This window comes from Delphinus delphis, chromosome 1 (assembly GCF_949987515.2).
Source record: "Delphinus delphis chromosome 1, mDelDel1.2, whole genome shotgun sequence".
Taxonomy (NCBI): domain Eukaryota; kingdom Metazoa; phylum Chordata; class Mammalia; order Artiodactyla; family Delphinidae; genus Delphinus; species Delphinus delphis.
Genome location: NC_082683.1, coordinates 52323693 through 52346121, shown reverse-complemented (window position 1 = coordinate 52346121; position 22429 = coordinate 52323693). Strand labels below are relative to the sequence as shown.

At 37.6% G+C, this 22429-nt stretch overlaps 1 protein-coding gene across 7 annotated transcripts in view; it reads right to left on the bottom strand.

The window, feature by feature from the left end:
* PATJ (PATJ crumbs cell polarity complex component) overlaps positions 1-22429 on the bottom strand; it is a 356331-nt gene that overhangs the window by 260622 nt on the left and 73280 nt on the right. For all 7 annotated transcript variants that reach the window (XM_060022954.1, XM_060022983.1, XM_060023011.1 and 4 more), the window contains 3 exons: positions 16402-16536; positions 11601-11762; positions 8226-8357 (listed from right to left, as the gene is read on the bottom strand). In XM_060022954.1, coding sequence (XP_059878937.1) covers positions 8226-8357; positions 11601-11762; positions 16402-16536 — 429 coding nt within the window. The remainder of the gene's footprint in view (positions 1-8225; positions 8358-11600; positions 11763-16401; positions 16537-22429) is intronic.

Here is a 22429-nt window from a genome sequence, read left to right as displayed (position 1 = left end):
ATTTTATGCCCAGAAAAGGGTATTTATATACATCTTTTATTTAGTCTTTATAACTTTATAAGGAAAATATTATTTCTATTTTAGAGATTATTATATAAGAAAGACTAATAGGCTTGTCCAAAGTCCTAGTAGGGTGTCACAGCCAGAAGGCAAATCCTGGTCCTTTCTGACTCTATGTTCAAAGTGCCATATTGGTGAACAAAATATCTGATTAAAGTAAAACAGAGGGAAGAGCTGAAAGGGGAACCTGAGCCCTAGAAAGTGGTGTGTCCAGATCAGGCAGCCAATCTCCTTTCACGCATCGTTAACAAATTAGGCCTTTGGTACCAGAAGGAGGCAACACCACTTCCTGGCGCTCACTGGGGAAAGCAGGGCCCCTCTGGATCACTGCCTGGCTCCAAATGACACCCACAAACAGGTCAGAGCCGTACAAAAAACCACGCCTTAGGAAAACAGGCTCTCAATACCTGTCGGTGGATCTGATTCCATCTTTCTGCCATACTCCAGGAAGGGCTATGACTTTCATTTACTAGCACGGTTCTCAACGCTGACACCAGAATCCAGTGGGAACTTTCAAAACACACCCACACCTAGAGATAGAGGAACACTGGTGATGAAACACCTCTGGAGACTGTTTCCTCTTTAGACCGACTCCTTTTATTAAAAAAAAAAAAAAAGTTATTGTTCTGTTTTTCCTTACATGGGAGACAGATGCATAGCCGGCCTGACATTCACTAACTTCCTGTATCTTGAGCATTTCATAGGAGAGACAGAAGTACCGGTATTGCAGTAAACCTGAGCACCTTTATGCCTATATTTTAGCTCTCCATGGTCGTTTCACAAACACTAGTATATACTGTTTGGCCAGCTCTGGAATACTCACTAAAGGTAATATAACAAATATATCATTTTCAGACTCTCCTCCTCAGCAATGCCTTCTAGTGTGATGCAGAAACAGTCCTTATGAAACATTTGTGAAAAGGAGAGCTACCCTAGGAGAAAGCACCACCCGGCTGACAAGCATTTGCCGCTTGCCCTCTATTCTCTCTCTCCCTCCATTAGACACAATGGGATTTTTTTGCCAAATTCGTATTCCAGAGGAGCCATGAAATTCCCTCAAAGTTCAACATCAGGCCTGACTTAAGATCTCTGAGGCCTCCTGCTAATATCATCCCCCTGCAGCTGCCTCGCTAAGGAGAGCTTTTGATCTGTACTATCTGGATTTCAAGCTGATATACACACAGCCTCTTTGATCTCTTATTAAGTGGCTTCTGGTCTCCTGATGCCTTTAGTCTTGCTGCACCGCGGTGTTTGGAAGTCAGTCATCATCCTACAAGCTCCACACACCAGGAGCGGGCCCCCTTCATTCACCCACTTCGCAGGCTTGAAAAGCAACCTTTAAGCCATGAGAGAATTTCCCCAGTAGCCACAATCAATCCAGTCCATGAACACACTACTAAGAATTATTTTTCAAATGAAGCAGCTTAAAATGATTTAAAGGATACAGAACTTTCCCATAGAGGGAAAGGAAGCAAATCCTCTGTGAAAAGAAATCTTCAGCCCAGTTGGCACTGGAGCTTACAGTACTTTGATGTTAATAAAAATAAATGTGGATAGGATTCAGGGATGGGCAAAGATTGGGACTTTATCAGTCCCAAGTTCCATTAAACAAAAGTGACCTTTAAATGCAGCTGTGTGGTTTGTACAGAATATATTTCCAAGAACACGGATACTGCCATTAGTAGCAGACTGACTACATTTTGCTCAGTACCGATATCTTAATCATACACGGATGAACTGGAACCAGAGCTCCTTTAAAACAAAAAAGAAGAAAAAGAAGAAGATAAAAGCAGCAACAAAAGAAAAAAACCCAAAGAACAGATACTGGTGGCCATGTTATGAGATCCCATGAGCATTAAAGTGGAACTATATCATAACTTACAATATATTACTGTCCTGTAGATCTTAGATTCTGAACCCAACTTAATAATGTTAATAATATAGGTACTACCACATGTTAAAATTATATCAATACCTATCAAATTCTATATCCCAGATTCTATAAACTAATCAGTTGGCATGAACGTAAAGATACTGGGCTTCCACAAGTTACTAAAGACTATATAATGATAGTAGCATTCACCCAAAATCTCAAATCTTGTGGCAAAATTAGAGTCCTTAATTTCTTCCATTTTTAAACTCAATCTTCTGATAAAGAAGATTAAAACTGGTGGAAAAAATAGGAATAGATTTTGGGGCACTAATATCATAGTCTCAATATAAATAGTTTATGCCCTCTCTTAACTATAAAGGTCATAAATTAATTACTGACAATATAAAGTTGAAACAAAGTTGATAGTTGTATATTGCTATCACTTAATCTGTCTATATCATGGAAAACCATTAGCAAATCCATGAATTATGCACTTACTTACACTTTATTTTTCAGGAGAAGTATCTAAACAAGGAAATTACATAAGAAGGCAACAATTTTAAGTAGTCTAAATACATGAGTCTCACAAACATTTATGTGCAAGCAGTTTGGTAAAAATGTACCAAAATTTCAAAGATAAATGCTCTTTTGATGAGCAATTCCTCTTCTAGGAAGTTATCACAAGATTTATTCGTACCTTTTTATAAAAGAGTATGACAAGGATATCCAATACAGCCTCATTTGAAATACCCACCAACTGGGTACAGGAGCTTGGTTAAATAAATTATTGTACAACAACAATAATATACTATGCAGTCATTAAAAAGAACTAGCTAGCTCTATAAATACCACAATGAAAGAACATATAATTGAGGGGAAAAAAGCAATATGCTGAAAGCGTGTATGACATATTCCATTTATGTATTAAAAAATAAACAACCAGCAAACTACCACTTATATAATCATGTCTGTATAAAATATCTCTGGGATGATAGACAAGAAAAACAGGAGTTTTTATCTGGGAGATAAAAAATGAGGGATTATGGTCAGAGGTAGATATACTCATCACAGGATACCATTATGTACCTTTGAATTTTTATGCCCTATGTATATATTACTTATTTTTAAAGCATTTCTAATGTGCACAGAAAGTCATTCTGTTGCACATGATAAGAAAAAAGTCAACTCAAACCACATGCATGAAACGTATACACTCCCTTCATATGATGTTTAAAAATCTTTTAAGGAGAATTCCATTTAACAGAGTAGTCAGGCAGAAACTGCACACTAGGTTCTTCTCACAAATACTGAGGCATAACATATCCAAGACTCAGCAATACTGCAATTTTTTATATTCATACTATTTAAGTTTTATAACCCATTTCTTCTAAGAAAAATTCATCACTGTTAATTTTTATAGGGAGGAATATTTTCACTATTATTTTTAATCAGCCATCTTTTGCCTTTGGTCTTTCAAACAGCTTTTTAAAGTGTTACTAAGAGTATTTATATATGAATCACCTCTCAATGGCTGTGCTATTATGCTTTCTATTTTTATCTCTCTCAGTGTCTGAGATAAACCCAAAGCCTTTCAAAAATATCTGCTTTGACAAAAATTGAGTTCAGTCCCCATATCGGGAAGGGAGAGAACTGAGGAATGGGATGTGGGAGGGAGGAGAATTACTGGTTAATAAATTTTACCTGCTAAATCACTGAAATTCAAAAGTATCAAGAATGGCAATATCATGGCTAATGTTCAAAAACTGGATAACGTTAAACATTTCCAGTGAATTATAATCATGAGGGGTTATTCAAAGTTCAACATAAATCAAAACACCAGAAAATATCCACTTGCGATGTTTAACTTAAAAGGTCAAATGAAGGTAAAATCCGCATAGTTAAAAATTTATTTCAAGCTTTTTGGTAGGAATTAAAAATTACAGACTATCAGACTACCTAATAATTGCTTCATTACTGAACATTAGCCCACAACAAATTACTTGCACTAATTTAGGACTCAAATTTGTAATTATTTTCATTTAAAGCAATAAACACTAGCTCTTACACAGTGCATATAAGCAAACTATATTAATTTTTAATACTTACTAAACTTTCATATAAGCATTTGAAAATGAGATAGTATCTAGCAGCTTGTCTTTAAGATATGAAATTGTTCTGCAAGCTGACAAAACAGGAAGATCTGCTGCAATAAATTTATTACAGGGACTCACTGTAATAAAATACCCAAGGAAATACCACTCATAAGTAAAGAAGCAGTATGTGTGGTGGTTAAAAGCCTAGATTCTGGCAGCTGACTGCTTGAGTTCAAACTCTATTTCTGCCATATACTAGCTGTGTGAATTTGGATGAGTTAATTAACCTCTCTGTGCCTCAGGTTCCTCACTTCTAAAATGAGGATAATGATAGTACATATTTCATATGGTTCTTGTGAGGAAAACATTAAGTAATTAGAAGAGTGCCTAGCAAACAGCAGACACTCACTATATGTTAGCTATTATTGGATTTGTATTAATTATTTGGATTAATATTAGGATTAGTATCAATATGAGCATTAGTGATATTCCAAGGAATAAAGACATTACACATAAATAATCAAGAATCAAGACAAAGATAACTAGGGCACAGTATGTAATCATACCTAGAAACTGGCAAAAAACTATACTAATAAAAGTTATAACCAAATTTCTGAAGAGTTCTATATTGCTTAGAAACAGAGTACACAATTAAGCCATAATATTCATGCTTTTGACAAACTATGCACACCTCTGTTTTCTATGATATGATCTTATAAGGCATGACGTTACAGTGACCAAGGACTCTTCTAATATGGTATACTTACAGGGCCAGATTTTAACGAGCCATGACATGAAGCAATGCCTAGGCACAGTTGAGACTAACAAATATCCTACCTCCTTTCAAATCACAGCCAAAAAAGCTACAATCACTTCACCCTAAAATTTAATGAGACTAACAACCTGAATCATATTTACTAAGTCTTCCCTGTTGCTTTCTCCTCTTCCTTTCCCCCAGTTTATTTAAAATGCCTTTCATGAAAATGAATTGCCACACATTCCTCTTTGGCCATACGACTGAGCTGTAGAACTGTATATCAGATTCAGCTCTTTCATTGCAGGTACAGAGACCTGCTTATTTTCTCTGCTCAACTACACAATTTCCATCACTGGTGGATCACTGAATCCCCTATCCAGACTGCCATCCCATCGTTCCGTGGCCAATTCAAGATCCTTTATGTTCTCACTCATCTCTTCCTAAAGCTTGGCTCAATTTACGTAAAAAGCAAATTTCTGGCCAATAATCCACAAATGGGTAATTCACATATGGCTCATCAAGAGTTGGCTGCATTTTAGAACGTAATTTTACAATTAAATTTAGACTTCACTAAACATCTACTAATTAAAAGCATCTACTTATTAATTTTCCTAATCTAACTAGTTAAAAATTGATAGAACACAAACATATTGTAGTATGGCTCCATCTTTGAGGACAATATCAAGACTTTTTGTGTTTATTTTCTAAATTAGATTATTACTAATAATACATTTCCATAATAATCTAACATTTCCCACTTCTTTCCATGTTAATTTACTTAAACCATAATAATCCTTTGAGCTAAACATTATTATCCCCATTTTATAGATGAAGAAATTCTAAAAGCACCTACAAAATATATATTGTATATAATTTTGTCAGGCTCTTGACAGAGTTCTTATTTTTCTAGAGAAAAACTCAGTAGTGAGAAAAGTGGTTAACTGAAATTAAAATACCAAAGTAGATTTTCAATCTCTTCAATACTGCTAATACAGGTCCTTTATAACCTGGAAACTCTCCCACTACACTAAAATCTTTTCGCTGTGGCTAAGAAGTTTCTACAGCACTTCTTATACAAACTATTCTAAGCTTGGGAGTGAGCGTGAAGCTCTGCATCAGTCCTATTCAGATGCCTAATAAATTCATACAAGAAGCATCAAATTCAATAATAACCAGGAACGTGGCCTTTCATGGCTTCTGCTAAAACTTCACCTGGCCTTGAAAAAAATATTTCTGAACTTTAGAATTTATTACCTAATTACAACAAGAGGTGGTATAACCAATTAATTAACTTGCCCAAAACCAAATTTTAAATTGTGTTTATGTGTCATCTAAATGTCACGGGGATAACAGTTCTACATACCACTGACAAATGGTGAAAACGTGCTGTGTACAACTATAAGTGTATTTAAGATTGACTTAAGAAGAACATTCAGTTTCAGACTGAATGTTTTTCCTTCCAAGATTTAGCTGCAGAAATAAATAAGCTGAGTCCTTTAATGTGAATCAAAGTAGCATTTAGAAAATGAAGTTTTTTTCTATCAGTTCTCCAATAAGCACAAAAGCAAGAAGAATATCTAACACTTCTTTTGCAGCAAAATTACTTCATATAATCTGTGCAGAAATAAACATCAGTATGTGTGATGGTGATTATGAGGAAGATGGGATAGGGGGACATCTAGAATTTTACAAATAAAAATAAAATCCAAAAAAAACCAAAGGTATGTTACAATGCATATATATATTTTTTTTTAAGTGTAAAACTCAGAACTGATAAAGGAATTTTTCTCGTAAGCAGGGATTACACTGTTAAAGACTATCAAGTTTTTCTTTTCATCTTTTACTGAACTTTTTGTTTATCTTTTTAATTTCTGAAGCACTTCTCTAACATGTGCAATATTCAAAATACAAAACTTGCAGATAATGTTTTTTTAAGAGGGTAAGAGCAATCATTATGATATATTTATAAGAATGCAAAAACATATAGATTCCAATGATAATGAAAATGTAGCTGAATATCTAAAACCACATCTGAAAGTGTTTTCTAAACTAAATCCCAGTTTTCAACATGTTAACAAAAAAAAACCCACTGAATATGTTCATTTAGTCCCAATTAATTTTGGCTAACCTAAACTTTATTCAATCATTCTGCAAATGTTTATCAATCACCTACTATGTGCTAGGTAATAGAGCAACACTGGAGAGGGAAAAAAAGTATCAATACGTGCCATTTGCTTTATATTTATATGCCCTAATAATTAACCAATATATAAACTTCCAGAATCTTACAGTATTCATATTTCTTGAAAAAGATATTTCCCAAAATATGCATTTTTTGGAATCAACAACTCATAATTCAATAATATTCCAAAGAGAACTTCCAATAACGAAGAGGGTTATCTGGCACAGGAATATGCCAGCAAAAATAAAATAGATATAATCTATTTCAGTAATCTTAAAGCACACTGCCAAAATATGGAATTTAATGTTCTTACATAATGCTCAAAGTATTTTTCTTTCAATCTATTCCTGATTGCCTTATTAAAAAAAATTGATTTTTATATCACTTGGCATTTTATATGCTTTGATAGAGTACATTTTGCTTTATTAAACCACAGTGTCTTTAGGCAGCACTAATGTATTAAAATATGCATCTTAAAAGTGAAGAGATTTCTTGCCAACAGTTTTAATTCCCCATGATAGTCAGATGGTCTAAAAATACTTTAACTGGTAAACTGGTATAACATATAGATGTCTTGCTGTGACCTTTCACATTGCCACCCCCAAACCAAATGCATCAGTAACTTTACCGTAGTTATAATTGGGGTACATATAAATACATAAATATTATATGTTCTATATTAAATATAAACTTCACCAAGAACATTTCTACTCAGTTACACTCATTGAGATTAATAGGTAAGCAAAACTATAAAAACCTTCACGTTAAGGGAAGGGAGAAGAGAGTGAGAATTGGGAATGACTGCTAATATGTATGGGGTTTCTTTTTTGGGGTGATGAAAATGTTCTTAAATTAGACTGTGGTGATGGTTGCACAACTCCAAATATACTGAAAACAACCGAACTGTATGCTTTAAATGAGTGAACTTTATGGTATGTGAAATATACCTCAATAAAGCTGGAGGAAAAAATCCTCCATATAAAAAAGTTCATCAAGTTCCAGTCTCTAAAAGCATCCATGGGTATAAAACTATTCCTTCCCTTATGTCCACTTATTACATCATCTATCATTTTATTCACTAAGGGAGCTATCAATTGTAATGGTAACAACAGAAATTATAACACCCCACCTTTGGACAGTAGCATTATACATCAAATAATTCAGTTTTGCCTAAGTCAGTGGATGTCTTAAACAATTACTACTTCATATAACTTTAATACAAACTAATTGCTCCAAAAAGCTCTGAACAGGTTCTTATACCTGGTAATCCAAAATGCTGAATCCCAAGCCTTTATGATCTTTTACTAGTTCAACAATCTTGACTTCAGGAGACCACAGGGCTAATTCCCCATCATCATCTTCTTCAGTATTGACATCTATATTGTGGTCAGCCTGAAATACCAAAGAACATAAATGCTTCAATACACTGTCCTTTCAAGTTTGAAAAGAATTAACGTAACAGGAATCTCATAGTTTCTTCTCAAAATGAGGATACTCTTTGGCATGCATAGTTTTTCTTTTTAATCTTTTTAAAAGGGGCATGCACTGGGGCACATATACTTTAGTGTAAAACCTTCATGAAAATTCAAGCACTTAAAAAAACAGGTTGTTCATACAGTTTTTGTTTTTTTTTTTTTTTACGTTAAAGTGTCTGTTTCATTCAAAGTATTAACACTGACCTCTTATACTAAAATGAGTTCTGTCATCCCAGTAGAAGCATAAAAGGAAAAATATGCAATTTAAGAAGATATGAAAACATCACACAAAATCAAAGCTTTTAAGATATTTAAGTAGCAATACCTGAATTCATAATTACAGTGAGAGACAGAGAGAAAGACACCGACACAGAGGCCAGGACAGGACAGAGAGATACCACTTCTGTTGGCTCCTAGTTTTCAAGAAAAACTTTACTAGAAAAATAAGGTGAAAAAAAATCCAAGTCTTTGGAAATCATGTAAGTCTAAAAACAGGTAAAAATCAGAGTTGAAATAATGAAAACCTGATCTTGGAGGAAGGAGGTCAACACAACTACTCAGTACACAGATCCTCAGCTGCTTTCCCTGACTCCACACCCGCACATCCCCTATTCCAAGCTCCCTCCTTTCAGGGAAAAGAGTCACTGACGCATGGAATTCTAGGAAGCTAAACGACAGAAGGTCAATGAGTCGACTACGCAGAAGGAGAATAGCTGCTCCAACCTTCTGCTTTTATACTATTTATAGTGTTGGATTATATTCTTGTGATTTATCTTCCCCAAATACTCTGAACTTCTATCTGAGGCTCAAGAATTATCTTCTTTTTCTTTGTGGCCCTAACAATTAACAAAATGCCTGGCTTCTAGGCTAGAATGGTGTGGGCTGCCATAGAGTTTACCATGGTTATCCCCTCAACCCACAACAGTGCGCGGCTTACAGCAGGCGCTCCATAAATGTTTGTTCAATACATAATGAATCAATCACCCACCTTTGAGTGGCCTTCCCTTGAAACTCTTTTTAAATAAAGCTATAGACTAAATAATAGTCTTTAAGAAGTCTACTTCTAAAAACTTTGAACGATCTTAGTAAATAAAATGGAAGTAAATAAAATAAAATGATGTACTTCCTATGAATATAATTTTGAGTGACCTGTATAAGAAAACCCATTTAACGGAATCAAAGCTGGCAGATGTGGCAGGCAGAGGGACCCCTCTATTATGGAAGAGTAAGGCACCATAGCTAATACAAAAACATCGTGAAATGAGGGCTGGACCAGATCTCAAACTGTCCCTGCAGGACATGGTGGATTAAATCTAAACATGGGAACGATTTCCTGGTTCTTGAATTACAGAACTTGAAATTAGTGGGAACGTTCTGGATCAATAAACATCTGTTTATATCAGTCTGATGTGAGGAACTGATAGATTTAAAAAGAAAACATATACTTTCCAATAAAAAGTAAAGTTACAATGGTAATACAATACGATTGATGTTCTACTGAGGCATTTAATACCTTTACTGATTAATAAGCATTAGAATTTTGTCTGAGCTGCTTAACAATATAGGGTCTAAGAACCTAAGATCGTATTGAGATAAATGAAAAAAGAGAGACAGAAAAGAGAGCCAGGATTTTAAGAAACCACATATAATTTTAAAACCCAAGTTTATAGAAATTTCAAGGCATCCAACATATACAAGATATTATACTCCAACCAGAAATATATCACTTTGATACAATCAATTCTGCATAAATCCTGTATTTACAGAATAGAAAGCAATCAACTAATGGGCAGCAAGGATGACATTGAGCATAATTCAAAGCTGTTGTTTACCCATTGTGGTAAAGTATGACAGATGGGAGCACAGAGTCAGCAAGCGGAGTTGGTGATTTACACACCCTGTAAGATTAGATTAACGGCATTTTTATCAATAGAGGTAAGCTATCACCCACATTTAATTTTAGTAAAGATTGCAAGAATCATAAAAGTGTGGCATTTGAGTCCCTTCCTTGAAACATGTTTACCAAAGATAAGCATTAAAAAAATTATCAATCAACAATCAATAATTTACTAAGCACTTTGTATATGTGCAGTAAAGAATAAAAACACCAAGAGATACAAAATAATTCTAAGATTTGGCCTCTGCCCACAGGAGCGGACAGTCCTCTTGGAAAAACAAACTTAATATACACTAAAGTATCTGTGACTACAGGACAGTGCTACACTCTTGTATTTTAGGAAATCACAAAAAAGGACAGGTGGACAGGAGGAGTTGAGAACAGCCACAGCTAATTTTTACTGAGCACCGTCCTTATGCAAGGCATTGTGCTAAGAACTTTGCACACATTACTTCATTTCCTTCTCTCACCACAGATGAGGTAAGTACAATAAGTATCTTCATTTTTCAGAGGAAGAAGATCAACAGAAAGTCAAGTTATTTGCTCAATCATTCAAATCATTAAGTGGCAGAGGCAACATTAGGGTCTATGTACCTTGAAAATCAGACTGTAGGTAAGCAAAAGGGAAGCCCCTGTGTATCAAAACTGGTGTTAATGGAATTATAATCTAAAAGAGTCTGGAAAGGGGAAGAGTGATATAAAATTTACAAAAACATAATTTAGAAAATCATGTGCTTAAATCTGTTTTCATAATTACAATGCTCTTTAAAAAAAAAAAAAAAAAAAACTACCGGGAGCACAGAAAGTGTTATTTTATTCTCTGACCTTCTGAAGGCTCTTACAGCAATTTTTACTCATTTCAAAATTGGTCATAGATCTTCATGTTTTTTAAGCTCTGAAAAAGGGAAGTCCATTAGCTATTCAATACTTACCAACATCTTAAACTTGTTAAGATGAACTGAGTTGAACTGGGAGCCAAAAGTAAGGAGCTCAGGTAATTACTAAAAAAAGGTTTTCTAAAATCAAAGTGCATGCACATTAATGTTACCAACCTTTCAAGTTACCAAAAAAAAGAGTAAAGTTTCATGACATTAAAGAATAGTAACAATTTGAAAAGCTATGCATTGTTGACTTTGAGAGCTACTGTTGTCAAACAAAAGAGGAAGGTTTTTCCCTCCCCCTTCATATCACAATACACTCTCAGGACATCCCTGATGAAGGGGCATGCCTATGGGAACCACAGTGCGAGTATTCATTTAGTACCTCCATTTCAGGAAGAGAGGTTTCAGTGGTCCTTGGTTCATCTACAGAGGCTTCATCATCAAACAACCGTCGACAGCAAACCAAGGTAAAGGGGGGCGGCACTTCTTTAAGAAAGGAGACTGCTTCTCGGCGAGATTTCCCGTAGAGCTGCACTCCATTGACCTAGAAAGATAAGGGATAAGTCAGAATTGAAGAGGCCCCAAATGAAAAAAAAAACAAAAATCTCTTGCTTACGTCAATCTATCAAAGTGAAAACAGGATAATCGTTTTATTTTCCCTGTAAACAAAGGGCCTAAATTTAATCATTTTAGTAGTACAAAAAAACAGAAATCCCTAAAATTTATAAAAATTAAGGCTAAAGTTTTACTGAAATTGGGTGAATAAAGTATAAAATGTGCTCAGAGTACAACTATTACTGGGTATGTGATTTGCCTAATTTTTCACACCTCCCTGCTTTGTCCTTTCTATACCACAATGTTGTTATTCTCTCATCTACTCCCCATCTCTCCTTAAACGCACTAAATATCAATGATAGCCTTCTTAAGACCGCTTCCTTTTGCTTTTCATTTTGTAAGCATATCAATAGAGATATTAACACTAATTTTTAAGGCTGTTAAAAACTGCTCAACTTACAATGTGTAGGTAACAAAATCTAGGATACTTGGCCGTCAAAATTTAGCATCAGTTCACAATTTTCTTTCACATCCCATAAACTCTTAATACCATCCTAGAAAAATCACCTCTGTAGAAAAGAAATACACATAACTTTGCCTCAGATCCATTCTTACATACTCTGCTGACACAGCCATCAAGTGTAAGAAGTGTGTCAGATTTTCAAATTGTTTTATACAAGGTTCCCACATGTTTAGAAAAACAAAAAGATAATCAACTATTCCTTATTAACGATTAATGCTTATCACCAAAAGATTATCTAAATTTCATATTATATATAGTGCATAGTAACAATTCTTTGCACCAAAGATGATTTAGAAACATGTCTATTCTAATTTTTTATATATATGACTTTAGCTCAAGGAGCTCTCTCATCTGTCTGCCACTCCCAAAAAGCTGAGGCATAAACACAATCCAGGCAACATATAATCTTTTCACTTCTGACTCCTACCTTCCCGGCAGGGTTCAGCAGCATTATTAGTTTTAAAAGTATTTCCGGTCTGGCCTTAATTTCTGACAGGTGCAATGCTAATGTCCAGACAACTGGCAGGGTTGACTTTCCTGGGAGGAACGTTTCCACTAAATCTGTCAAAATTGCTCAGAGAATAAGAGCACAGTGGGTTTTTGGAAGCATCCCATCAACAGTGGTCTGAGCCCAGAGTCATTCATCCCTTGGAACCACTCTCACCTGTAACATACCCAGCACTTAGCCATCAGACCAGACATAATCTGCCTGCCTTTTAATTATTTACAAAGAAATCACCACATAGTAAAGAGGCCCACATGTGTTTCAGGGAGCTAGTCCTAAAAAGTAAACATTGTCTCCCAGGACTTTATGACTGAGGAAGGGGTCCAGCAGATAGCAAGTTCAGCAGCACATGAAAGGTTCTTCCTGGAAGAACTGCAAGTCAATCTTCACACAAAAATGGGGAGGGAGGTACTTGCCACTGGTCACACCATGTCCATGGTGCCAACCAGTGCCATGAGCACAGAAAGTTCTAAAATCAACCAAATGAGGAGTGACATACTGAAAATAAAGCAAGCGGATAGATACAATCAAAGCAGGAATGCTACTCATGCACAAGTATTTTAGCTTCTGTTTCACATTACTTCAACAAATTTGAAAATCACTTTTCAGGTTTTTATCTCGGTGTACATTTAAATATTTATTTAGCTCATTATTTATTCATTTGAATTGTCTCCAATTATTATAGCAATGCCTGGTAGTCCTCCTCACCACTCTATATGGCTAAAGGGATTGGTCACATTTCCCATTAGCAACTCCTATCTAAGGGGATTTATGGCTGCTGTAAATAGCTGCTCTGGGCTGAGACTTGGCACAATGTTCTAACCCTGAAGCATATTTGTGTTCCTAGTTTTAAGCTCTAAGGAGTACATTAGACAGACAGACAGACAGACACACACACACACACACACACACACATACAGTTCAGGAGTTTATTTGGCTAACTTTACAGAGACTTTTTAATTTCTGTATTCAGTTGCTCAGAAGCAGCCAATTTTTTTTTAACATCTTTATTGGAATATAATTGCTTTACATTGTTGTGTTAGTTTCTGCTGTATAACAAAGTGAATCAGCTATGCGTATACATATATCCCCATATCCCCTCCCACTTGCGTCTCCCTCCCTCCCTCCCTATGCCACCCCTCTAGGTGGTCACAAAGCACCATGCTGATCTCCCTGTGCTATGTGGCTGGAAGAAGCCAATTTTTATTTTAGAGTTCACAATATTTTTCTAGACTCTTCAAACCTCTTAAGTACTGTCAAGTCTCAATTATTCAGACTTTGTGACTAGAAAACTCATACACATGTATTCATCTGCAAAGTACATAATACTGGAGAAGTATTGTCCCACTACTTCATTCAATCCCCATTCAATTCTATCCTATAAAGGTTGCTTATGTCTTTTCATGATGGTCATGTTGCCAGTATCTCACAGTGAGATAATGTGTAAAGCATTATCTTTACATGGACAATATTCCATTAGATCCTCACAAACATAGAGTGAATAGTAAGAGTAAATAGGCATTTACTGATGAAGAAAATGATTCTCAAAAAAAGTGACATGCTAGGACATACAGTTCAGCTGTGGCAAACTCAGAACCCAAAGCAGCTCTGACTTGCAAACCTGTGCTTCTTTCCCTATCCCAAGTTCTTTCACTAGAAATCTATACTTGTGAATTCAACCAGTCTTCATGCCACCTCATTACATCACATTCTATTACAAGGGAGAAGGCCCATGGAATTCCAATCTCGGCTAAGGCACAAAGGACTCAGTTGATGGCTGAGATCACCTACACTTGCTCTACTCAGATCCAGCCAACATTTCTTTATCACCTACCAGGTACCAGTAGTGAATTATACTTAATGCTACTGAGTTGTAGACTAAAAATGCTTTAAATGATACAGTTTATGTTTATTTACCACAAAAAAGTAAACTAAACTGGTTTTTACTCATATTTCCATATCTCTCAAATAAATATATCTCATTTCTCAATACGTAATAGCTACATGTTATGGCAATGTTTTCCAAATGGTCTCCAATCTGCAGATTATCATGTGTGACACCACAAAGTTATGTCATATACTCTGCAAATAAGAAGAGAAAGACATGATTCGGCACCAAAAAACCCGTAAGTGACAGTGTAAATTCTAGGGCATTAATCCACAATAAGCATTCCAGTATCATTACTTGAACACCTCTAAAAATAAGCCATTTACTACATCTTAAAACAGGACCTGGCCTCCCATGCTTATGATAAAATTTGCCAATAGTCACAGCCTTTTTCTCTCCGACCTCAAAATTCAACTCGGAATTCTCAACATACTCCTCCAGGTGACTGAACGCTACTTAAAAAACCCAACAAGAAACCTATTTGCTATTCTTGCCATCCCACTTTAAGCAAATATAAATTTTAGAAAGAAATCTCTACTTCAAGGCCCATGGATTCTAATCTTGGCTCAAGCAACTAGGTTGACTCTATTAAACCCAACCTAGGACTTCCTGTGGATCTAAACTTGAGAGAACCCTCTTCTACACAGTCTTCTCAAAGTTTGACCATTCCGTGTATCATTTTTAGAAGCTTAGAAAGTAGTGTGATGTATTGAAAAACCAGTGAAATGGGAGTTAGAAAACATGAACTAAAGTCATCACTCTACCAGTGTATAAAGTTAGGGGAAATCAATGCCTTGTTTTCGTATCTGTAAAATTAAGGGTTGTTGCTTGGTTTGTCTGCTGTGTTGGCTATAGAACTTTCCAATCTAACAAAATCTCTCAAGGCAGTCATGTCACAGCAGAAGTGCTCTAGAATTGCTCTGACTGCAGAGAGGCTGAGAAGCCTGAGTGAGCCCGGTAGAGGCTGCCATCATGGCGGGGAGGGAGTCCCAAGGAGACAATCTGAATGCTAGTCAGTAACACATAAGCCTGAGGTTATCCAGCTCTAATCCTTACTAGAAATAACCAACAAAACCTGCAAATAAATATGACTACATGTTCCGAACAAGGGTCAGGGGTTAGATTCTTAAAAAGAATTTTGAAGAAAAAAATACTAATTATGATATCAAACTAAAACAGGACATTAGCTTCTTTCTCAGTTAATCATTTAAATAAGCACTCAAAAGGACATCTCAGGAGTCCCAAAAGATGGGGAAAATGAACTGAAAGTACGTTATCTACTTCACTTATCATTACATAAGTTGTTATTTTTCCTCATCTTTATTTTATTTTTCCCAGTTTTACTGAAATATAATTGACATATAACATGTAAAAGTTTAAGGTGTACAGTGTGATGATTTGATATATATATTGTGAAATCATTACCACAATGAGGTTAGTTAACACTTCTATCACCTCACATAGTTACCATAGTTTGTGTGTGTGTGTGTGTCTGTTTATGTGTGTGGTAAGAACACTTAAGATCTACTCTTTCAGCAACTTTCAAGTACACAACACAGTTTTGTTAAGTACAGTCACCAATTATTTTCCAATATAAGTAGCTCACATTTCATTGGTATTGATGATGTAACTCTGTGGATTTCTGGTGAGAACACATTCTCCTACAACTTAAAAATTCCTGCCCTGTGTCTTTTTCCCCTCAAAAATTTTACCTCAAGGAGCTCATCTTCTGGCTGTAGGAGGTTCAGTGTATCAAGAGGACCACCTGGAGCAATCGAAGAGATATAATGGTGCCCATCAAAGGAATCCACCTCCATGCCAAGCCTCAGAGTGTGAATGGGCAGCAGCTGCAACAAAACACAGAACAGTAATATAAACACAACAAGGACACATCTGGCTGTTAATCCTCTATCAAGTATTTTTTTGACACAGAAGCCCCATCCCCTGAATCAGATCACCAAAATCCCAAAAGAGACAATAAGGGGAAAACTAGCCTCAAGTAAAACATGAAGTCATTTGTCATCTTGTTCTCACTCTTGTCCACTCAGATTCCTTGGGAATGGAGAGACAGACGTACAAAGTCTCCAGTTCTAAGCTCCAAACTTCCTATAGTTCCCAGTATGTATTCTGTGTTTCACTTTTCTGCAGGGCTTCCCATCCCTCAGGACATCTAGTTCCTTTATATTACCTACGTTTCACTCACACTTCAATACTAAAGCAGTATCACTTCCAGGAAGCCCTTCCTGATATCTGAGCTAATCTGCTTCCATCTGGGGTCCAATATCACACTGTACATATCCCCATCACAGCTCACAATACACTGCTTTTAAAATTCCTATTTTCTGGGTTTCCCTGGTGGTGCAGTGGTTGGGAGTCCGCCTGCCGATGCAGGGGACACGGGTTCGTGGCCCAGTCCGGAAGATCCCACATGCCGCGGAGCGGCTGGGCCCATAAGCCATGGCCGCTGGACCTGCGCGTCCGGAGCCTGTGCTCCGCAACGGGAGAGGCCACAACAGTGAGAGGACCGCGTACCACACACACACACAAAAAAATTCCTATTTTCTTAACTGCCCCCCGACTGCTTGACGGTATGTTTTCTCTCTATAGCCTCAGGCCCTAAATAGTACCCAGCATCTGAACACGGGCTCATTACATGTTATCTGAACTAATCCATGAAAGATGGTACCTCTTTCAAGATGTCTTTTTCCATCTCACTAGCTTAAGAGAGAACAATTTCTGATTTGGGGGAGGTATGGGTGTATAATAAGAAAGGCAATCATTATTCCACTCTAGGATTGGTTCTGTTGACTTAGAAGGATTCATATAGGTTCAGGTATGAGCCAAGCATTAAGAAATTCCAGCCAATGTCAAGGTAAAAAGATGAGTGTCTTAGTGTTGTTGGCTCTAAAAGTCAAAGGCGTTCACCAAACTCCATTCCCCTGATTTTCAAAATTGGAATTAATGATTTCTCATTGTGGTATAAACTCAAACATGGTAAATGATACTACAATAGTCTGTTTATCCAAAATACCAGGCCCATCTCTAACTGTATATTTGCTAAGGAGAAAACCCTACACAAGGTGGCAATGCATCCACAACATGGCTCTTTCCCTATTTCCTTTCCTCTGCGATCACTTATCCTGGAGCTTATCACCTCCCCTTAGTCATCTGCTCTGAGCCCTCAGAGTTCCACAGGCCTTGCTTCAGACACCACCTGGGGCTCATTTCCGTACCACTCCAGACAAACAGACAAATGTGAAGTGGCAAGGCATCCAGCTGACTAAGGCCTCAATGGCTTACAACAGGCAGGAGGGATTCCCGGCCTTGGGCTAATTTTCTGAAAAGTAAGTGCTCTTGACCACCAAGCACTTCAGGATCTACAGCCATCTCTGGCAATAAGATATTCTAGCAACGCGAGGGTAAGACTGCTTTTACTCTTGTTGCCTCTCTGTGATCTCTTTATTTCTCACTGTTGCCACCTCATTCTGTTTAGTCATTGTACCAAATCCTGTGTATCAAGCTAGGAGACATTAGGGTCAGTTTCTTTAGCACTAAAAGGTGAATAAAAACTCTGAGAAATGTTTCTGTAGTAACACTTTACCCATCCATCTCTGCCAACTCTCTTCCTTCCTTTGTTTATGAGCCAAACACTAGGGCAGGGAGTGGTCCGTGGGTCCACCTGTGGGTCATCCCCAGTGCTGTGCTAAAGTATGCTTGCAAGAGCAGATTTTTCAATTTTCAGGAATTCTGCAAGCCAGTTGTTAATGACAGCCATTATTAAATATGAAATTATAAGATTACAATTAAATAAATAATATTAAAAATAAATGTAGTGGGCTTCCCCGTGGCGCAGTGGTTGAGAGTCCGCCTGCCGATGCAGGGGACACGGGTTTGTGCCCTGGTCCGGGAAGATCCCACATGCCGTGGAGCGGCTGGGCCCGTGAGCCATGGCCGCTGAGCCTGCGCGTCCGGAGCCTGTGCTCCGCAACGGGAGAGGCCACAACAGTGAGAGGCCCGCGTACCACAAAAAATAATAATAATAATAAAAAAATAAATGTAGTAAGTACCGAAAATCCATCACTTCCTAATTATTTTGACCGCATTTTATCTATGTTCTTGAAGTGACTTTTATCTGTTATACATGTATGGTGGAAACACTCTCTATCTAAGAATTTAGGGAATACCAAAGGGATGAACAACTGAAAAAGACAGATGAAATGGTTGATTTGTCTAGCGCTAAATGCAGGTAGGTCAGGTAACAATATAGTCCTGCTCCCATGGAGAAACCTGCATCAATGAAGTGCAACTGTGAATCATTACCTAACTCAGTGTTCACTGCTGTCATTTTGGTTGCTTGAAATCTGCCACGGTGGAACTATTTATACCACAGGTATTGGTAAATGCTACAAATTAGGGTTGCCTTTTTTTCTTTTTTTTGAGGGCTAGACATTTCCCAGCATATCACTGATCTACAATCTAGTTTGGACATGATACCCAGCATATATTTATAGAGTGTAAAACTATGTGCAAGGATTTGAGCTTTGGGCTGGAATTACAGGATGAAAAAAAGAAACAGTTTCTACCCTCCGGAAGTAACATCTAGGATGGAAGACAGACAATATAAACAAGCAAGAGAGCGAGAAGAGACAAGCAAAACAAGTAAGCCAATAAACAATGCACCAACAAACAAGTGAAAGATAAACCCCAAGTTACCAACTGTGATAAGTGCTATGAAGGAGCTAATCAGGGTCAGGACATCAGACACAACTGTGGAGGCTGTTTGAAAAGTTGGTCAGAGTAGGTTTCACAGAGATGGGGACATTTAAGGTGAGAACATATATATATGGAATATAAAAGAAAAAAACATGGTCATGAAGAACGTAGGGGCAACACGGGAATAAAGATGCAGACCTACTAGAGAATGGACTTGAGGATACAGGGAGGGGGAAGGGTAAGCTGGGACGAAGTGAGAGAGTGGCATGGACATATATACACTACCAAATGTAAAATAGATAGCTAGTGGGAAGCAGCCGCATAGCACAGGGAGATCAGCTCGGTGCTTTGTGACCACCTAGAGGGGTGGGATAGGGAGGGTGGGAGGGAGGGAGACGCAAGAGGGAAGAGATATGGAAACATATGTATAACTGATTCACTTTGTTATAAAGCAGAAAGTAACACACCATTGTAAAGCAATTATACTCCAATAGGGCTCCCCTGGTGGCGCAGTGGTTGAGAATCCGCCTGCTAATGCAGGGGACACGGGTTCGAGCCCTGGTCTGGGAAGATCCCACATACCATGGAGCAACTAGGCCCGTGAGCCACAACTACTGAGCCTGCGCGTCTGGAGCCTGTGCCCCGCAACAAGAGAGGCCATGATAGTGAGAGGCCTGCGCACCGCGATGAAGAGTGGCGCCCGCTTGCCACAACTAGAGAAAGCCCTCGCACAGAAATGAAGACCCAACACAGCCAAAAATAAATAAGTAAATAAATAAAAAGCCAAGTATTTGAAGCCCTTTAAAAAAAATTATACTCCAATAAAGATGTTAAAAAAAGATGCAGATGGAAAATAAGCATATGAAAAATAATAATTAAAATTTTTTTTTTAATTAAGGGGAAAAAGTTCATCTCAACTGATATAAAGTGAACAAAGATAAAAAAAAAAAAAAGAATGAGTCAGCCCTACAAAGAGCCTGCTTGGGGACTGCTTGTGGGAGGTTAGTGAAAAAAGTAATTGCAAAATTTTTGGTTTGAGCAACTGAGTAGATGGTAGCAATTTCTGCATCGAAATAAGTGCCCAAATTAAAAGACATTGCTGTACACACAATTTGCTACTTACATAATAGCATGTCCTCATAAAAAAATAAAAGGATTAAGGAGGGAACTGATTCCAGTCTCCCCTGCCAGCCCCTTACTAATCAATCCTGCTCTGTTCCCCACATCTATGGAACAGCTGATGTCAGGAACAGGTTGGAGCACTGAAGAGCAGCAGAGGCTCACCCATGGAATCCCTTGCCCACCAGATACAGGATGCCCTTCTAGGCTATTCCCCCCGATATCTAAAACACCACATACTCCCTAGAAATGTGCGCCATGAACGGAACACATATGCCCCATCTTCAATCACACTGAACAAATAAACCAGAAATGATGTTTACAAAATCTGTCAATCTAAAAGACGCCTACCTAATATTCATTCTGCATCTAAATCTGAATACAGCTGGGTTTCTGAGACTTCATGTTACATGGCTGCAGGTTTCTCTGTGGGAGCAGGACTGTTTAATTACCTGTCCCAGCTGCATTTTGCAACTAAGCAAATCAACCGTTTCATCTGTCTCTTTCGGTTTTCCACCCTTTCGGAATTCTGAGAGCAGAAAGGGCTAAAATGACAGGAGTGGGTGCAACAGACAGATGATTGATGCCTTCACACACAGAGCACGTTATGCTTTTAGATGCTTATTCAATATGCTTTGCAAGGGGTCCTATTTAAATCTACAAAGTTAATGAGAAGCGGGATTTTCATGATCCTGATGTGACAAGTAAAGGATACAAGGAAATATATCCAAGGAAAGTGTGACCACTCTGTGATTTACTATCAGCACTAAAATGATGAAGATCAAATGAGATCAAGAAAGCTAGAGGAGGACTTCCCTGACAGCACAGTGGTTAAAAATCTGCCTGCCAATGCAGGCAACACAGGTTCGAGCCCTGGTTCGGGAAGATCCCACATGCCGTGGAGCAACTAAGCCCGAGCGCCACAACTACTGAAGCCCATGCACCTAGAGCCCGTGCTCTGCAATGAGAGGCCACTGCAATGAGAAGCACGCACAGTGCAAGGAAGAGTAGCCCTCATTCGCCACAACTAGAGAGGGCCCACGTGCAGCAACAAAGACTCAACGCAGCCAAAATAAATAAATTTATTCATTTATTTTTTTAAAAAATAAAGAACGCTAGAGGCCTTGAACCTATGAGTGGAGAGACCTGTCAGGAAACAAGCTGCAGCTCATTCATTTCACTAGAAGCTCTACTTTTAGGTCCCTCAAACAAGATATCAAAACGCTCAAGTAGGAATATAAATGATGTTGCTCCGGGGGAAAAAAAACTTCCGGAGAGGAATAGCTATGTCAGTGGGAATGGGGAGGATGCTTCCAAAAAATCTGAACAAAATATAAAACACAGCAGAAAGAACCCTATAACTGGTTCTTAAAACACACACACACACACACACACACACACACACACACATATCCTCTCTGTCTCTCTCTCTCTGTCAATGGAGATATTAAATAATCATTTAAGTTTAAAGATTAGGTACAAAGAGTTACTACATTTACCACAAATAAAAAACAAACTTTTCAAGAATGAGGCTACAACTTTTAAACTAACGGTGAAACACAGGATAGTACCCTCAAAAGTTAGGTATGTTCACGCAGAGGTTATGCAAGACAATCAAACAATCTAGTAAAGCTTGATTTATATTAGTTTTTCTCACCCAACTAAAATTTTATTTCTGGGAAATTCCCTGGTGGTCCAGTGGTTAGGACTCCACACTTTCACTGCTGAGGGCCCAGGTCCAGTTCCTGGTGGGGGAACCAGATCCCACAAGCCTCAAGGCACATCCAAAAAAAATAAAAATAAAATTTTAATTCTGAATGTTTAAAAAACACACATTACGGGCTTCCCTGGTGGCACAGTGGTTGAGAGTCCGCCTGCCGATGCAGGGGACACGGGTTCGTGCCCCGG